Below are 13,155 nucleotides of genomic sequence, written 5' to 3'. Positions count from 1 at the left end.
GTTTTCTAGAAGATTCTATCCTGATGAAGCACCCCCAGACTGGTTGGAAACGAAAGTTACTCTTCCTTGGAAAATCTTTGTGGACACCCAAGTGGGCATTCAAATTTCCAAGTTGTGGCCAGTTGCAGTGGCTCCGGACGGAGAGGGGCGGGGACTCCGCGACGTAGGCGGAGGGAGGGCGGCTGTCGCTGGTGCAGGCGGTGACGGGGAGGCACTGCCGCCACTGAGTATTCCTATGCAAATTTCTTCACCTTCCTGTGAGTAAGTATTTACATTGTGGTAATGATAAATGCTGTGTTGAAAAATTAGGTGATGGGGCCATGGAAGGAACCGCGCCCTGGCCCGCTCGGGGCCTGTGCAAGCCGCCACCAAGCCGCGGGGGCGGGTTGGAGGGGAAAGTTTCGTCAGCCAGGCCGCGGCCAGAAGACAGCGTGACGGGGTGGAGCATCCCTAACAAGGGCAGGCTAGGATCCCGCCCAGTGGATCCCAGCCCGCGGCGGGGCGGGGTGCCGCGAAGGGCGACGGGAGGGGTACCGGCAGCCTTTATAATCAGCCGGCGTGGGAGCTCCGAAGCGATTCATCAGCCGGACTCCACTTCGACCGCGCCTCCTGTCCCCTGCGCTCCAGGTCTACAATGGCAGCGACCGCCAGCACTGCGTTCCTTCTGTGCCTCTCCTTTCTGCACCTGCTGTCCGGCTGGTCCGGGGCAGGGCGGGCCGGTGAGTTCGGGGATGGAGCCTAAGTGGGGCGGGGGGCCAAGCTGGTGGGCTGAGGACTGCAGCGGGTTTCAGAGGAGGGGAGGCTTCTGCAAGGACTGGCGCGATCTCCCGGAACATCGCGGTCTCCCGAACATCGCCGTTCCCCCGAATCTCGCGGTCCCCCCAAACATCCCCGTTTCCCGGAACATTGCGGTATCCCTGAACATCGCTGTCCCCTGGAACATCGCGGTCTCCCGAACATCGCCGTTCCCCCGAATCTCGCTGTCCCCCCGAACATCGCGACCTCCCCAAACATCCCGATCTCCCCGAACATCGCTGTCTCCCGGAAAATCGCCATCTCCCCGAACATCGCGGTCTCCCGGAACATCTCGAACTCCCCGAACATGCCCGGCTGAAGGCACTCAGTTCGCCTCCGCGGCTCCTTTCCGCTGGGTCCGATTCCTCCGGCTGCCGCTTGCCCCGCAGGCCAGGAAGCTTCTAGATGCACCGGCGCGATCTCCCCGAACATTGCAGTTTCCCCGAACGTCGCGGTCACCCCGAACGTTGCGATCACCCCGAACGTTGCGATCTCTTTTCCGCCGGGTCGGCTTCCTGCGGCTTCTGCTTGCCCCAGGAGGCCCCTGGAAGTACCGGCGCGATCTCCCTGAACATCGCATTCTACCAGAACATCGTGTTCTACCGGAACATCGCGATCCTCCCAGAACATCCCGGTCTCCCCTAACATCGCCATCTCCCCGAACAACACGATCTCCCCGAACATCCCGGTCTCCCCGAACATCGCGGTCTTCCCGAACATCGCCGTCTCCCCAAATATCCTGGTTCTCCCGAACATCGCGGTCTCCCCTAACATCGCCGTCTTCCCAAATATCCCGGTTCCCCGAACATCGCGGTCTCCCCTAACATCGCCATCTCCCCGAACAACTCGATCTCCCCAAATATCCTGGTTCCCCCGAACATCGCCGTCTTCCCAAATATCCCGGTTCCCCCGAACATCGCCATCTCCCCGAACAACTCGATCTCCCCAAATATCCAGGTTCCCCCGAACATCCCGGTCTCCCCTAACATCACCATCTCCCCGAACAACTCGATCTCCCCAAATATCCCGGTTCCCCCGAACATCGCAGTCTCCCCCAACATCGCCGTCTCCCTGAACATCGCGGTCTCCCCACACTTGCCCTGCTGAGGGCACTCAGTTCCACCCGGCGGCTCCTTTCCGCCGGGTCGGCTTCCTGCGGCTTCTGCTTGCCCCAGGAGGCTTCTGGAAGGACCGGCGCCGTCTCCCCGAACATCGCGTTCTACCCGAACATCGCGGTCTCCCCGAACATAGCGTTTCCCCCGGAACATAGCGGTCTCCTGGAACATCGCGGTTCCCCCGAACATCGCGGTCGTGCCGAACATCGCTGTCTCCCCGAACATCGCGGTCCCCCCGAACATCGCTGTCTCCTCGAACATCGCGGTCCCCCCGAACATCTCGGTCTCCCCGAAAATCGCCATCTCCCCAAACATCTCGATCTCCCCGAACATGCCCGGCTGAAGGCAATCAGTTCCCCTCCGCAGCTTCGTTCCGCCGGGTCCCATTCCTCCGGCTGCTGCTTGCCCCGCTGACCAGGAAGCTTCTGTATGCCCCGGCGCGATCTCCCCGAACGTTGCGGTCTCCCCGAACGTTGCGATCTCCCCGAACATGCCCTGCTGAGGGCACTCAGTTCCCCTCCGCGGCTCCTTTCCGCCCAGTCGGCTTCCTGCGGCTTCTGCTTGCCCCAGGAGGCTTCTGGAAGGACCGGCGCCATCTCCCCTAACATCGCGTTCTACCCGAACATCGCGATCCGCCCGAACATCTCGGTCCTCCCCAATATCGCCGTCTCCCGGAACATCGCGGTTTCCCTGAACATCGCTGTCTCCTCGAACATCGCAGTCCCCCCGAACATCTTGGTCTCCCCGAAAATTGCCATCTCCCCGAACATTGCCATCTCCCCCAACATCTCCATCTCCCCGAACACGCCCGGCTGAAGGCACTCAGTTCCCCTCCGCGGCTCCTTTATGCCGGGTCCCATTCCTCCGGCTGCTGCTTGCCCCGTAGGTCAGGAAGCTTCTGGATGGACCCGCCCGATCTCTCCGAACATCGCGGTCTTCTCGAACATCGCTGATGGTCTCCCCAAACATCGCGGTTCCCCCGTACATCGCGGTCCCCCTGAACATCGCGGTCTCCTGGAACATCGCGGTGCCCCCAACATCGCTCTCTCTCCGAACATCGCGGTCTCCCGGAACACCGCGATCCCCCCGAACATCGCAGTCTCCCCGAACATTGCGATGTCTCTGAACATCGCTATCTCCCTAACATGCCCGGCTGAAGGCACTCAGTTCCCCTCCGGGCCTCCTTTCCACCGAGTCGGCTTGCTGCAGCTACTGCTAGCCCCGCAGGCCAGAGGGAGTGTCAAAGAAGGCTGAAAAGGAATCGCAGGAGGGTGGAGGAGCCAAAGGGCTACAGAGGGCAAGGTGGGGCGGGGATCCCTGGTGCAGACCCTCCCTGGTGCAGACCCGCAGCCCCACTCGCCCTAGGGAAGGAGAAACCAGATCCCCGAACCCTAGCTGGGATCAGGACAGGGGTGAAGGGGAGTTCCACAGGGAAGCAATCACAGACTCCCCCACCAGCCACAGCCATGCTCTGCTCTGACCTGCTGGTCACCACACAAACCTTCCAGCACCTCCAGGGCTTCCTGCCCTGGAACTTCTCCCTGAACTTTGCTGCAGACACTCACCTGCACCCAGGGGCTCACCAGACATTTCCTACCCCTCATGGAATGAACCCAGCACATCCCTCTAAGCTGGACCTGACACAGGTGTCCCTCTGTTACTTTGCCCTAAATGCACCTCGTGAGCAAGTTAATGCTTCAGGTCCCTGGGAGAAGGTCAGACCACGCACTGTTCACCAGGAGTGACTGGGTATTTGCTGTTTCATGGTGTACACTTACCAGAGTGAATGCCCATGTAGCTCTGTGAGGGAGTCTGAAGGAGTCATTGCAGTTGCTGTGGGGTTGAAGGAGCCCACTGGGGCCTCTGGGCTCTCCTTTTAGTAATGGACTCTGGGTCTGAGATGTGGCTCAGTTCTCAAAGCTGGGCAAAGGAGCTCAGTTATTTCCTGGGGTGACTCCTTTCAGCCTCCAGGTCATCCATCGCTGCGTTTTGTCTTTGTTTGCTGTAATTATTTAACTCTAGCAGTATCCGGGTTGAGTTTCCATTTCTTTTGGATCTTTGACTCCTTTGTTCTATGAGCCATGGGCATACCTTTGTATGGCTGAGGTCCCCAGCTGGCATTGTGACTTCTTTAACTATTTACATCATTGCACCCTCCTTCCTCCTGACAGTTGACGGCCTCCAATTGAGATCTCTTATTTCAGGATTTTCCATCACCATTACTACTGGGAGCCCATTTCAGGGACAGCATTTCCTACCCCCAACCGCGGCCTTCAGCAACAGGCATCCCTGGGCTTCTTGACAGTCTGCTGCCTTCTCCTGGGGCCTTCTTTATATGCTGGGTAAACAGGAGTCCTCCAGGCATCCCATGAGCCCAGAGGATGGACATCGTTCTGGATTTTCATACTGCAGCCACTCTGGCATCAGCGCTTCTCTGAGCCTTTTGGTTCTTTCCTCTACACCTTGAATTAGAAGTTCTGGGTTTTCAACTTCTTTCCCTGTGAACCATCCCTTTCCAGGGTTCCAGGAATTCATGCTCATAGCAGATGGGCGACTTCGTCGGGGCTTTGCCAATGTATTAAATCCTGTGACCCGTGACAATAATCACTTGCTTATCAAAACTGAATTCTGCCCTACCCACCCCCACACTCTGCTGGAGCATCCAAGGGCAGCTCCCACACCCTCTCCCACCTCCTGCAGTCCACACGGACTGCTGCTGAGGGTCCTCCTCATCCAGGCCTTTTCCTGCCACAACAGGCCTGGCACATCCACGACAAGGTCATGTGCTGACCGATGTGGGCACGGAGCAGGTGGGACATGTCTGGAGGGGACATGTGGTTTCACGGCTGCAGGAACCTTCCCCTCCATGTACTCAAGCAAGGGAGATGCTCTAGTCATTAACTAGTTTTCATGACAGTCCTGGCTGGCACATCTTGCTCTGCCAGCCCAGCCCCTCAGAGGTATTTACTTGCAGTCACCATAAGGGGGAGGAGGGGATTTAAGTTCCACTTCACACCACACCAACCCCCTCCTGTGTTTTTCTTCCACAGACACACACTGTCTTTGCTATGACTTCATCATCACTCCTAAGTTCAGACCTGAACCACGATGGTGTGAAGTTCAAGGCCTGGTGGATGAAAGGCCTTTTCTTCACTATGACTGTGTTAACCATAAGGCCAAAGCCTCTGCTTCTCTGGGGAAGAAAGTCAATGTCACAAAAACCTGGGAAAAACAAACGGAAACACTAGGAGACGTGGTGGATTTCCTCAAAGGGCAACTGCCTGACATTCAAGTGGAGAATTTAATGCCTATTGGTAAGTTTCAGATAGTCCAGGACAGCAGGGAACAGACATAGTAGTAACTTAGAGGCATTTATTGGTTTCATGTAACAAGTAAATCAGAAGTTTGTGTCACACAAGAGGCTGAGAAGCATGGGCAGGATGCAGCAGAGAGAGCAAGTCCAGGAGCCAGGAAAGGAAGCAGGGTGGGGCTCAGAATTTGTCAAGATCAGGGCTGATCTCTTTCCAATGGGGCAGAGCCCCTCATTCTGCAGGCCCGGATGTCTTGTGAGCACGAAGCCCATGGACATGGCAGAGGATCTTGGCAGTTCCTCTTCAATGGACAGACGTTCCTCCTCTTTGACTCAAACAACAGAAAGTGGACAGCACTTCATCCTGGAGCCAAGAAGGTGAAAGAGAAGTGGGAGAAGAACACAGAGGTGACCATGTTCTTCCAGAAGATTTCAATGGGGGACTGTAAGACATGGCTTGAAGAATTTTTGATGTACTGGGAACAAATGCTGGATCCAACAAGTAAGTGAGAGGGGAAAAAAAAAGGAAGCTTTCTTGAGTTCAGATCTTATCTGTCTGGTGTCTGAGTGTGTGACTGCGTGTGTGTGAGTGAGTGAGTGTGAACATGACTCCCTCATGGGGAGCTCCTCCTGGGGGTGCTGGCATGCCTGTGCTCTCTCATCTTCCTCTCACTTCTTCCTCCTGACTCCACTTCCTCCCTGCACTTGCTTGTGCTCCACCCACGGTGCATTTCACACCAACCTCAAATCTGTGGGTGTTATAGTGTTTCCATATCTTTTTCATTAGTGTTCCTTTCTCCTAGAATCGCCTTTTCTTTCCTTTCCCCTCGTCTGTTTCTGTAAATCCATCAAAATCACCTCCAATGCCAGGGCCCAAGACCCTCCCCTCTTTGGCCCTGGGACATCACCTCCTCTTTCTCCATGGCAGGAGGGTGGACTGTGTTGTCACCTTGCTTCCCTCAGCAGCCGTGTAAGCTCCCTGAGGACAGGGGACAACCCCTCTCCCTTCCTACCGCAGGACCTGTCCCAGAGGTTGCCCCACAGCAGAGGGAGGCAAAAGCTCTGCCTTCCAGGATGACCTGGGGTGGCAGGAGCTGAGAAGGCATCCCCCAAGATTTGTGGCCTCGACAAGGGTTGTCACTCCTGTGTTTCCATTTCAGAACCACCCTCTCTGGCCCAAGGTACAACCCACCCCAAAGCCTTGGCCACCACCCTTATTCCCTGGAGCCACCTCATCATCCTCCTCTGCATCATTCTAGCTGGCTGCTGTGGAGAGTTGTTTAGAGTGACAGGTACTGGGGGCAATATTGGGAGGGGAGCAAGGGGCAGATGGGTGAGATGGGAGGATGTGGAAGGAGAATTCCCAGAGTCCCAGAGGCCGGGAACTTCTCATCCTGACATGAGACAGATGAATGAGACCTGGTGTCGCCTGTTGGCAATGACCTGGGCAGCTCAACCTTGAGTTCTGATGGATTCTCACTGTCAGAGGCCAGAGGGAAAGGGAGGGGCCCATACCAAGGCTTAAGGCGTATTGAGCTTGAGAGGGTTTAGCCAGTTCAGGCCTGTTTCAGAGCAGGTTCCTATTCGGCAAGGGTAGCAGTATGTGGCCTGCAGGCAGCAGGAACTCAGGCGTGGGCAGTCTGCACAGTAGGAGAGGAGCAGCATGACCACTTCACCTAGGATGTCAAGAGAAAGGGTGTCCCTGGAGAAGGCTACAAAGAGAGTGATCTGGGAGAATCCCAGGACGAGGGGGCTGTGAGGGCCTTGGCCCACCCAATTCCAAAGGCTGCATTCCCAGAGAAAGCAGCTCAGGTCCCAGCAGTTAAGGTAGAAGGTAAAGAGTGGAGCACATCCGGACTGAGGTTCAAGAAAAGGCCAGGCCCATTGGACCCATGGGATTCCTGGCCCGGTCCTGGGGCAATGCCCCTGCCATTCTGCCTCCTGCACACTCCAGATCCTGAGCCAACTGATGGCCCTGCCTGGAGCAGAGTGGACTCGGGCAGGGCAGCTGAGCTCCTGCTGGAGTTCCATGCTCACCACTGAACTTGGTTAGGAATGAATGGGGCGGGCCAGGGGCAGTCCCATTCAAAGCTATGGGTGCAGCTCCCAGAGAGAGGAGAGGTTGAGAGCAAAGGGGAAAGAAGGAGGTTTGCCTGCAAGCCCACCCAAGGCCAGGGAACACAGAAACAAAGACCTGTCTTTGGACAGTGCTCCCCCAGGTCCTCTAAACCCTTCTGTGAGAAGGGGGAGCAGGCCCTCCCTGGGGATGCACAACCCTCATTACCAGCCTCAATTCTGAGCCCCCATGCGCTGTAACAGGACCTGGGCTGCCTCTGTGGTGTGGTGAAGGAGGGTGGAGGTTGGGACAGGCTGCAGAGCCAAGGGTAGGTTTGGAGGGAAAAACATGTTCCTTATTTGGGGGAGAAGCTCCGAAATGGGGAGGCCCTGGGAGGGATCACACAGGACAACAGACCCAGGTTTTTCTCAGCCACTTAAACCAACGCTTCATCTTTTCTGAAGGTGGAAGATGATATCAAGAAGCCTCTGTTAGCCTGTTCTGGTTCCTGCTCTCCCTTCAGGGAGGTCGCCTCTCTACTCACCACTTTGCCTTTCTGGAAAGCAGGAGTTCAAGCCTTAGCAAGCCCACCGGCCCCCAGGACATGATGAGGACATTGTAGACTCAGCGTCTCATGCCACTCATTACCTTTGCTGATGATCCTAGCAGCCATTTTTCTTAACGTCTTCTGCCACTTTCTCTCAGTGCTAATGGATGGAATTCCTGCACAAGTTTTAACTGAACAAGAAATCCCAGCAAAAGGCATTTTCTTTCTACTTCTTTGATTGTGGAAAAGCAGACACTTCTCTGAAGCATGACCTTATTCTTCCAAACAGTATCACTAGTAAAATAGCATGGTGGACTTCAGAGCTCAGGGATCCTTTCCATTTTAAGTTCTTGGAGAAATCTCCAAACTGCTTTCCATAGCGGCTGAACACATTTGCTTTCCCACCAATAGTGTCTGTTTCCTTTTCTCTGCAGCCTCACCACCATCTCTGACTTTGTGACTCGTTAGAGATGGTAACTCATTGCGGTTTGGATTTGCACTTATCTGATGATTAGTGATATTAAGCATTTTTTCGTGTTTGTTGGCCAATTGTAGGTCTTCTTTTGAAAAGTATCCATTCATGTCTTTGCCCAATTTTAATTGGGCTTTTTCTTCTTGCTTGTTGAATTGTTTAAGTTCCTTGTAGATTCTGGATATTGGACCTTTGTCAGATGCATACTTTGCAAATAGTTTCCCCCATTCTACAAGCTGTTTAGTGTGTTGCTGACCAAGAATTGTTATAATCCTTTTTATTTTTATGGTGTTTTACAGTTCCTCATTCTGTCAACCATATTGGAGTGAAGCAGCATACTCATCACTAACTGCAATCTCCAACTTCTGGGCTCAAGTGATCCTCTAGACTCAGCCTCTAGAATAGCTGGGACTACAGGCGCATGCCACTAGGCCTGGCAAATTGTTTTATTTTAGGTAGAGATAGAGTCTTCCTATGTTGCCCAGGATGGTCTTCAAATCTTGGCCTTGAGCAGTCCTCCCACCTTGGCCTCCCAATGCTCTGGGATTGCAGACATGAACCACAGTGCCTGTTGTAGAAATTTTTAATTATTTAATATGAAAATATTACAGTCATGATTATTTTATTTAGTAAATAAAATAATAGAGAGCCCAGAAATAAACCTGCACACTTAACCGCCATCTAATCTTCAACAGAAATGAGCAACGTGGGAAAGACTCCCTATTCGAAAATTAGTGCTGGGATATCCAGCCAGCCATATGCAGAAGAAGGAAACTGAACCCCTACCTCTCCCCATATATGTTAAATAACTCAAATATGGATGAAAGATTTAATGTAAGTACTAAAACTGTAAAAATCCTGGAACATAACCTAAGAAATACCAATGCAGACATAGCACCTGGCAAAGATTTCATGAAGAAGACACTAAAAACAATTGGAACAACAACAAAAATGGACAAATGGGACCTCATTAAACTAAAGAAATCTGCACAGAAAAAGAAACTAGCAACACACTAAACAGACAGCCTGTAGAATGGGGGAAACTATTTGCAAAGTATGCATCTGACAAAGGTCCAATATCTGGAATCTACAAGGAACTTAAACAATTGAACAAGCAAGAAGAAAAAAAACCAATTAAAATTGGGCAAAGACATGAACAGACACTTTTCAAAAGAAGACCTACAATTGGTCAACAAGCATAAAAAATGCTCAATATCACTAATCATCAGATAAGTGCAAATCACAACTGCAATGAGTTACCATCTCTAACCAGTCACAAAGTCGGAGATGTTGGTGAGGCTGCAGAGAAAAGGAAACAGACACTGTTGGTGGGAAAGCAAACGTGGTCAGCCACTATGGAAAGCAGTTTGGAGATTCCTCCAAGAACTTAAAATAGAACTACCATTCTACCCAGCAATCCCACTACTCGGGATATATCCACAGGAAAAGAATTCATTTTATCAAAAAGACAAATGCACCAATATGTTCATTGCAGTGCTATTCTCACTAGCAAGGACACAGAATCAGAATCTAAGTGCCCAGGAACAGTAAATTGAATGAAAAAAAATGTGGTACATAGACACCATGGAAATCTATGCAGCCATGAAACACAGCAAAATCATGTCCTTTTCAGCAACATGGATGGAACTAGAGGCTATTATCCTAAGCAACCTAATGCAAGAACAGAAAACCACATACTGCATGTTCCCATTTGAAAGTGGCAGCTAAACACGGAATTCACATGAACCACAGATGCTGGAAATCACCAGACCGGTGAGAAAGGAGGACCACCTGGGCTGAAAAATCACCTGTTAGGTATCATGCTTACTGTTTAGGCGATGGGATCATTGTGACACCAAGCCTCAGCCCCCCAGAATCTACCCATGTAAAAAATCTGTATATGTACCTTTTATTATATAGGTTGAAATTAAAGATGAATAAATAAAATGACACAAGGCAAAAAAAAAATGGGGTTAACTGACCAAAGTAAGAGAACTCTGCACTATGAACCAAAACCCAGCTCAAAAAGAAACTCTAGTCATTGAAAATAATCATAAGTTGTCTGATGATAATTGTATAAAAATTTGTATGATGATAATTGTATAATAATTATATAAGAAAGTGCCAAAACGCTAAAATTAAGCACTCCATAATGGAATTATAGATGATTTCCATCTTGCTCTTTATACCCTTACTTTTTTATCCATTTTCACATGACGTTTTTGCTTATCCACAGGAAATCCTTGCTGTCAGCCTTCTCCTTCTGCACCCACCACCTCCTTTTCCACTGTCATCCTCAGCCCTTCCTCTGGTCTGGGACTGTGGCTTCCTTGGCACTGAAGGCCCAAGAGCTACATTCAGCCTCGAGAGAGAGGATGATGTAGGGCCGGTTGTGGAGGTGCTCTCCGCATTGCAGAGGAACCTAACAGCTCGAGCCCTCTATTGCAGACAGCTGCGTTTCTCCATCAGGTTAGCTACAACCAAGCTAGCCTTGCTCTTTTCCTCATTGTTTTTTTCCTAATATTCCCGAACTCGTACTTGAAAATTTATATTCTTCCTCCTAACATTTATTTCTATTTCTTGTTTGCACAATATATCCTGATTTATTATGCCCAGAAAACACTGGACTCACCAAGTCAGTGACAACTGCAAGGCCACAGTCTCCACTTGCTGGAAGGGCACGTGGGGTTTGGAGCCCTTCAAAAGCCCCAGCCCCAGAGAACTCTATTTGGGCTGCCTGGGACTCCCTGGAAAAGCCCCATTCGTTGGGCTTGTCATTGTTTGACCCACTGAGGTCTCTTTCTAGGGAAAAGCCAGATCCTCAGAGCAATGGCTAAAAGCAATAATTGCAACTGTACAACCCCACCATTTTCATGTGGGGCAAACCAGAGGCTAGTGGGGGAAATTGAGAGAAATATTTGTGGAATGAGATGAGCATAGAGGCTGGCACATGCCCAGGAAGCACCTGAGAAGGCCACATCTCTGACCTTTGGCTGACCTGGAGGTTCTGTTCAGGTAGGAAGTGGAGCTGCAGTGGTGACATCAGCGGCCTGCCTGAGTGCGGCAGGGGCAGGAGTGCACCACACACACAAAGCTCTCCGCACTGGGCAGAGAGTCGCCAGCTCAAGGCATTGATGCAAACCTCTGTCCAAGCTCACCTAACTGAGCAGAGACTTCAGGGTCCACCTGAGACAGGGAATACCGATGTTATAAGATCCATCCAGAAAGTCACTAAACAAGCAGCAGCAACACACCTTGAAGAGAGGGGACATCTGATTTCCAGAGCTGTCACATTGTATTCTTGTAAACATTCAGTTTCATCTCAAAAAAACACAAGAGGTGCAAAGAAACAGGGAAGGATCCCCAGATACAAACAAGGAACCAGTCCCTGGAACTGTCCCCAAGGAAACCCAGTCATTGGCCTTAGTGAGTTCTCAGTGTCACTCCGAGGCAACGGCAGTCAAGGGGAGACTGTGCGGAGGAGACTGTTCAGCTTCCTCACTTCCATGGAGACAGGACTCAGCAGAGGGGGTGCTAGAGACTGAATGTCTATGTCCCCCCAAACATAGTGCCTAACGTGTACTAGGAGAGGGAGGATTTGATCGGTTATTATGTTATGAGAGAAAAGCCCTCAAGAATGGGGCTGGATGGCCAGGCATGGTGGCTCACGCCTGTAATCCCAGCACTTTGTGAGGCTGAAGTGGGTGAACCACTTGAGGTCAGGAGTTTGAGACCAGCCTGGCCAACATGGTGAAACTCCATTTCTGCTAAAAGTACAAAAATTAGCTGTGCATAGTGGCAGGTGCCTGTAATCCCACCTACTCAGGAGGCTGAGACAGGGGAATTGCTTGAACCCAGGAGACAGAGGTTGAAGTGAGCCAAGACTGCGCCACTGTACTCCAGCCTGGGCAACAAGAGTGAAACTTTGTCAAGAAAAGAAGGAAGGAAGGAAGGAGGGAAGGAATGAAGGAAGGAAGGTAGGAAGGAATATAGCAAGGAAAGAGAAGGGAAGGAAGGAAGAAAGAAGGAACAAAGGAAGAAAAAAGGGAAAGAAAGGAAGGGAAAGAAAGAAAGAAAAAGAAAAGAAAACATGAAAGTAAATCTTTGTGACTTGGGGTTTGGCTAAGGCTGCTAAAGTAGTGTATACCAAGGCAATATTGACAAAAGAAAAATAGTTTAATTTGACTTCTTCCAGGGTTGAAACTTCTTTGCTTCAAAAAGAATGCCATTTAGAAAGTGAAAAGACAACTTACAGCTTGGAGGAAATATGTGCGAATTATATACCTGGTAAGGGACTGGTTCCCGAATATATAAAGCACTCTTACAACTCAATATTGTAAAGAGAAATAATGCAATATAAATACGCGGAAAGGTTTTGAATGAACATTTCTCCAGAGAAGTATACATTGGTCACTAAGCCCATGAAAAGAGGCTCAACATCTGTAGCCATTAGGGAAACGCAAATCACAGCCACAAGAAGATACACCTCACACCTAGTAGGATGGCTGTCATCATAATCACAGTGAGGACGTGGAGAGACTGGATCCTTCACCCCTGCCAGAGGCAGAGCGCAGGGAGCTGGAGTCGGGGTGGAGTGTGGATGAGAGTGTGGCCTGGGGGGCTGTGATGGTGAATATTAGCTGGCCAGTGGATTGGATTAAGGGATGCCTAGGTGGCTGGTAATGTATTCTTTCTGGGCGTGTCTGTCAGGGTGTTGCAAGAGGAGAACGACATTTGAGTCTGGGAACTGGGGGACGAAGACCCCCATCAGTGTGGGCGGGTACCATACCATGGGCTGCCAGCTGGGCTAGAAGACAGCAGGCAGGAGAGGGTGGGGTGACCCTGTGGGTGGAGCTCTCT

At 51.3% G+C, this 13,155-nt stretch overlaps 1 protein-coding gene across 1 annotated transcript; it reads left to right on the top strand.

The window, feature by feature from the left end:
* The first annotated feature begins 575 nt into the window (after positions 1-575).
* On the top strand, positions 576-9,550 carry LOC103240138 (UL16-binding protein 1-like). The gene is made up of 5 exons (XM_037995670.2): positions 576-719; positions 4,961-5,224; positions 5,447-5,722; positions 6,381-6,512; positions 7,741-9,550. The coding sequence occupies exons 1-5, from the start codon at positions 635-637 to the stop codon at positions 7,749-7,751; spliced, it is 768 nt and encodes a 255-aa protein (XP_037851598.2). The 5' UTR covers positions 576-634; the 3' UTR covers positions 7,752-9,550.
* The last annotated feature ends 3,605 nt before the right edge of the window (positions 9,551-13,155 follow it).

This window comes from Chlorocebus sabaeus, chromosome 13, assembly GCF_047675955.1.
Source record: "Chlorocebus sabaeus isolate Y175 chromosome 13, mChlSab1.0.hap1, whole genome shotgun sequence".
NCBI lineage: Eukaryota > Metazoa > Chordata > Mammalia > Primates > Cercopithecidae > Chlorocebus > Chlorocebus sabaeus.
The sequence above is the reverse complement of the archived record's forward strand: the minus strand, read 5'-3'. Positions and strand labels throughout refer to the sequence as shown.